The sequence below is a fragment of the Haplochromis burtoni genome, unplaced genomic scaffold (assembly GCF_018398535.1).
Source record: "Haplochromis burtoni strain Fernald_Lab_line unplaced genomic scaffold, NCSU_Asbu1 Contig_523, whole genome shotgun sequence".
Classification (NCBI taxonomy): Eukaryota; Metazoa; Chordata; class Actinopteri; order Cichliformes; family Cichlidae; genus Haplochromis; species Haplochromis burtoni.
Window position 1 is genome coordinate 194,295 of NW_024582884.1, and position 6,182 is coordinate 200,476.

At 41.3% G+C, this 6,182-nt stretch overlaps 1 protein-coding gene across 1 annotated transcript in view; it reads left to right on the forward strand.

Moving 5' to 3' along the window:
* Positions 1 to 6,182, forward strand: part of kiaa1109 (KIAA1109 ortholog) — a 63,285-nt gene that overhangs the window by 28,557 nt on the left and 28,546 nt on the right. Inside the window, exons 36-45 of the mRNA XM_042214149.1 lie at positions 7 to 270; positions 458 to 551; positions 1,618 to 1,668; positions 2,390 to 2,596; positions 3,663 to 3,898; positions 4,028 to 4,278; positions 4,411 to 4,516; positions 5,070 to 5,167; positions 5,299 to 5,487; positions 5,741 to 5,909. Coding sequence (XP_042070083.1) covers positions 7 to 270; positions 458 to 551; positions 1,618 to 1,668; positions 2,390 to 2,596; positions 3,663 to 3,898; positions 4,028 to 4,278; positions 4,411 to 4,516; positions 5,070 to 5,167; positions 5,299 to 5,487; positions 5,741 to 5,909 — 1,665 coding nt within the window. The remainder of the gene's footprint in view (positions 1 to 6; positions 271 to 457; positions 552 to 1,617; positions 1,669 to 2,389; positions 2,597 to 3,662; positions 3,899 to 4,027; positions 4,279 to 4,410; positions 4,517 to 5,069; positions 5,168 to 5,298; positions 5,488 to 5,740; positions 5,910 to 6,182) is intronic.

The window sequence follows — 6,182 nt, forward strand, 5'->3', positions numbered from 1 at the left end:
TCACAGAGACGGGACGTCACACCTCAGAGCCGTTCTGTAAAGTGATATTTGAGAATGAGCAGCAGGACCCCAACACGCCCAGCAAGCCTCCCGGTGCGGGTGGAAGGCGACGCAGCCTTGTGAACTCCGAGCCTCAGCACGTCACGCTCATCGTGTTCGGCATCGGCATGGTGAACCGCACACACCTGGAGGCGGACATCGGCGGGCTGACCATGGAAGCAGAACTGAAGAAGATACATGGAAGTTTCACCCTGAAGGAGAAGATGAAAGGTTAGGCAGGGATTTTGACAGAGATAATGATTTTTCCATCTTTTTTTATGGTAGGAAAGATCCGATATGAAACTTTAGAAAGTCCCAAAGTAGATCGATGCAGGTGTGCAAAAAAAGGGAAGTTCCTGGTCAGTAGAAGTTTGGTTTGTTTGATCTGATCTCTTTTTTGGTGTTGTTGTGCCTGCAGATATTCTGCACCAGAAAATGACAGAGACGTGCGCATCGGCTCACATAGGAGGGGTAAACATCGTTCTGCTGGAGGGGATAACTCCTGACATTCAGTACGTGCAAACTTTCCTTCTGTTCAGTCTGTCGATTAAATATTTTAGCAGCTATTTAAAAAGAAACCAAGCGTTTTAATCGAAGTGCTTTGTTCCTGTCTGATCTTAACTGTATTGATCCTCACTCTCTCTCATTGTAATGTTTTTTTTTTCTTTTTTAATAATTCAGCAGGTGGTAGTGTTTTTCTTTTCTATTAGTTTGAATGTTTTCTTTAAAAATGTGTCGTTTTTTTAATTCTTAATCACAATTTTGTAAAGTGAACAACTTTTGCAAAATGTACTCTTATCAAAACAGTTGATTGAGTGTTTAAGTATAAACTCCATAAACACCTTTAAAAGCCCTCTAAAACATGGTTGTGTTAGTGCTCAGTGAGAACTATTTACAGGCTCCTGTCCAGCCAGTTAATTTTATTATGTTTTCTTTTTACTGCAAGCAATTTCCTCAAAAGGTAGCCAACCTAATCAGGTTGCAAGCCTTGTATTTATGCTTTTAGACAGGCCAGCGTGTCTCCACACTGTTTTGATTCAGTTTATTACATAAATAGATGGCTTACTTAAGAAATCCTCCCACTGTGAAAATAAAACTGAGACCTAAGACTGTTTCCATAATGTACCTGCACACTCTGCCTGTTTTTAAATTTATGTGGCCAAGACAGTAGCATTCTCGAGTTGTTACTGTGATTGCTTATTTTGGCTCTTGTCCTTTTGACTCAAGCAAAAACAGTGTGCGAAGACAGCAGGTCCCAGTGCAGAAGTAAAACAAAACAATGGTGTCTGACATATCAGTGGCTTGTCAGAAGTTGTTGTTTTAGTGTTGCCTCCTAGATGCAGTTTAATTACGAGTATGTTCAGCTGTGGTTCTCTGAGCTGCCTGAGCTCATCTTTGTGTTTTAACTGCTTTGTTAATCCAGAGCCTTATCATAAATAACGTCTGAACTTCTAAAACATTTTAACAGTACATTTAATGTGAAAAATTGCTCTGACCTTCAAGTTTCTCAAATTATTTTACACTTTCTTCTTCTTCTTCTTCTTTTTAATTTGCTTTCTCTTCCAACTACTTGCCTAGACTGGAGGATTTCCCAACATCTCCCACCAGCACTGCTAAACAAGAGTTTCTGTATGTTTATGCTGCATTTTAGGGGACTCATTAAACCAAAAGCATAACTTCCTTAAATGTACATCCATCATTTGTTTCAGTCACCTGTTTACCACATCTGTTTTCAGTGAGCATTTACAATGATCTGTCCCCATTAAGTTTGTGTAAATGAAGCAACTGCCACCTGTGGATTATTGTTGCTGACTTTTTTTCTTCTTCCCCAAAACATAAAATCATCTGATTTCTTTCTCATCTCACTTTTTTTCCTATAAAATGTCAGAAAAATAAAAGCGAGTCAGTGCAGTATCTCTTTGTACCAGTGAGAAGCAGAAAAACTAAATTTTTGAGACGCTGAAGCCAAAAAATGGTGTCTCATTATCTATTCAACTTTCTTGTATTTGTTTACAGCATCCATGTTCTCTTCTAATGTCATCAATCTGATAAAAATCTGCAGTCTGTTAATATTTAGTCCACACAATATCATTTTCCTTTAGCTGAGCCAGCCAGGCTTGCAGACCGTACATTCTTTGTTATTCATTCATAGCGTCACTACCATAACCGCTCATTACGTCCCTAAAAAAACCAAAAACCAAAAATGCGCACACAAATAATTGCAGTCCTGAATGTGCATGGTGTTTCACTGTTTGGTGTCTAACCCCACCTTCATTCATAAGTCTACGTCTTCTCTATGATTGAGTTTTTTTTGCTCCGCTGCTTATTCCGGCTTCCTCTGTGTTTACAGAACGGTGGTCAAATGCAACATCGCCAAGTCTCAGGCCTTGTACAGCGCCCAGCGGGGTCTGAAGACCAACAACGCTGCTGTCTTCAAAGTGGGGGCCATCATGATCAACATTCCCCAACACCCGGCTACGCTGCACAGTATGATGGTCCGCAGCTCCCATCAGCTCTCCAAGCAAATCTCCGACCTCATCCGCCAGCCTTCTAATGCGTACGTCTGCTTCACCTATTCAGCTTTTCTCACAGCTTTTTTTCCCCACTTCAAAGTAATCAATTTCAAAATGTGCTCAACTTGAAACCATAAATGAATCCACCATCCAACACGTGCTGTCTCTGAAGTGTAATGTTTACTCATTCAGTTCGTAATGTCTACTAAACAGACACGTTACTACAGCAGGTCCACACTGTCGCCCGCCTTTAAAACCTGTGTGTGGTCTGTTTCCATGGTAATATGCTGAATTATGTTAATATATTTATAGAGTTGTAGGTGTGCTTTGGGTATTAAAGAACTTGTCTATAATTTGATTTTCGCTGGAATGGAAGTCAGTATCTGCAGAGTTGTGAAAAATAACACACACATAACTGAATCAAAGCATTAGCAGTGACTTTTCCATGTGCAGCTTCCTTCAACGCAGTTTACCTCATAAGGCTGGGTGGATAAATCGGAGGCGCTGCTTCCCAAATCCAGTCCAGACATTAACATATTACATCATCGCTTGAACATGTAACTATGTAGCACTTTTCTAGTCTCACTGACCAATCAGTGATTTCCACACACATTTATAAAACACTTTACTTTCTACTTAAGCACTGTATCTACCCCCACACTGGCGGCCAATTTAGAATCATCAGTTTAATTAACATGGACATTTCTGACTGTGGGAGGAAACCCACACAGCCAGCGACCCTCCTGACAACACAGCACACATAATAATAAACATAAACTCTATCAGTATTCCACTTTTGAACAAAGTCTCATCCTATGGAAGTAATTAAATCATCTGAAAGAAAAACAGAAATATTAACAAGAGGAGATTATAAAAAGAATCAAACACGGCATTGGGGAACAAGGCGGCATTTATAAACACATAGCAAACATTCATTAACGGCTCGCAGTAAAAGAACGTTTAAGAAGGGATTTAAAAGGCGGTAAAGAAGTTGATGGATGTAAGTGGGATTAAGGCTATGTAATACTTTAAAAGCCAAAGTTGCGGCTAAAGTAGAAAGTCATGCAATCCTGACCTCATGAGTAATTGTTTTTATGTTTTTTTTAACAGCCAACCTCCTAATAGGGAGGACACCCCCACCCCGCAACCCTCTGACAAAGCATCCAGTATCAACCAGACCCCTGTCGAGGCCAACGAGTTCCCTCAGCTTCCCGAAGGCCTGGAGAAGAAGCCCATTGTCCTCAAGTTCAGCGCCATGATGGATGGCATCACCATTGGCGCAGCCCTGCTCCCATCACTGAAAGCAGAGTACAAGATGGGCCGCATGAAGAGCCACGGCATGACGGGTGTGTGAAAATATATCTGATACAAACTGCAATATTTTTTTAAAATAATCGTTTTCCTCCCAGCCTTTTGTACCAATTTGCTGAGGTTAATGAGTCATGATATTCCTTCTCTCACCAACTTGTCTTTAGGAGCACAAACCAGTTTCACGTTTGAGTTGCCGAACCACAAACTTTGCTTCCAATCAAAAGTGTCCCCGGTGGACATGTCCCAGCACACTATGTCGCCATCAGCCAGCCTCACGCTGCCGCCGGTTACAATGTCGGGAGAGTACATCATGGAGGATCACGATAGTCACTCAGACCAGGGCTGGGCACCAGACGACTTCCCAGCAAAACAAGGAAACTACCTGCAGGGCAACTACCTGCGATGTGTAGCTGAGGTAAAAAAGTTATAGCAGCAGGTGCTTTAACTAAAGGCCTGTTGATTTACAATCTGCATTTTAAATCTTTAAAGTTTTGTTATTTGTAACATCTAACTGATCTTTGTGTTCACTGTCCTCTCTCGTGCACAGATTGGCTCTTTTGAGCACAACCTGACCACAGACCTGCTCAACCACCTGGTCTTTCTGCAGAAGGTTTTCATGAAGGAAGTGAACGAGGTCATTCAGAAAGTGTCAGGTAATGTAACGTAAACCTTCTGGTTTTTCATTATTATTCTAATTATTATCTTTTACATTTTTAGAGACTTACCAGAATCACAAACACGTTACAGTACTGTATCCTCTGTGTGCTGCTGCAGCAGCCGAGCTTTCCTCTTGGATCAATAAAGTTAATCTAATCTCAGACATCTGGCTTTCCCCCACAGCATTCTGTATCCTACAGCTGCTGCTTAAGTTGCTAAAAAATCGTTTTTCCTCAAATATCAATGCCCGATGCACTGCTACAAATCCACCCTTGTTTATTTCCACATTATTGATAGTATTTTGTTAAGCTCACCAAGCTTGATTGATATAATTGCCCAACAAAAAGAGTAGTGGTAGGTTTTTGTTTTTTTTGCCATTTTAGAGAAAAGAATAACGATGGAGGCACATTAAAGAGGAAAAGCTGCAATTGAAGACTACAGCAGATTAATACTTGCACATCTGCCCCCGGTCCACATTGCCACAATTCAGCTATGTTTTATCCAGCTTGTGTGTGACCTGTAAGGTGTGTGTGTGTTCTGTTCTGCCAGGAGGAGAACAACCCATCCCACTCTGGAATGAGCACGACACCTCAACAGATGCAGACAAACCCAAAATCCTGCTTTATTCTCTCAGCCTCAGGTTCAAGGTATCTGATGTTCAGTTTGTTTCAGAAATGCAAAATTATTCTCTTTAGGAGAAGCTTTGTGTTGTTTTGAAGGGATGAAACCAGTTCAAGTTTTCTCTGTGGAGATTTTATTGTTGTCTTCGTGTTCACAGGGAATCCAGATGACAGCAACCACTCCCTCCATGCGAGCCGTGCGCTTTGAGACGGGCCTGATTGAGCTCGAGCTGTCCAACAGAATCCAGTGCAAGGCTCAGGCTGGAGGCAGCAGCAGTTACCTGAAACTCTTTGGAAAATGTCAAGTTGACCTCAACCTAGCCCTTGGACAGATTGTCAAGCACCAGGTACAAATGAAATCCTGCACGTATTCTCAAGCAGTTCGTCTTACTCAGCATACAGACACAGAATCCTCACTTCTTAACAGGTCCCGTTCATCCCGTGCTTTATCGTATCAGATGAAGTCAATTCAATTCAATTCAATTTTATTTATATAGCGCTAAATCACAACAACAGTTGCCTCAAGACGCTTTATATTGTACAGTAGATCCTACGATAATAGATGACTATTTGATTCCTTTTCTCACTTTCACTTTAAAGGTGTATGAAGAAGCTGGCTCGGATTTCCACCAAGTGGCATACTTCCAAACTCGGATTGGTCTGCGGAATGCTCTGCAGGAGGAAATCAGTGGATCCACTGACAAAGAGGCTGTTCTCATCACCCTCAACAGGCCAGTGGTTTTCGCTCAGCCCGTGGCATTCGACAGAGGTTAGGATTCCTTTTTTTCTATCTTTGGTGTATAGGTCTTTTAAAACATGGGCTGCATGATATTTAATCTGTGTTTAAAGGTGATGATTTTTCTGACGTTCAAAGTTTCTCACAGCTTTCTTGACTGAAGCAGGATCAGAAGCCTCATTATGTACAATGCAGTACAGCGGGTGATACGTTATCCTTGAAGTCAGACTTTTCTTAACGTGGCAGCTTTATTGTTAAAGTTACTTTGGTAATTAGAGTGGGCATGTCCTTTATGAAATTATGGGA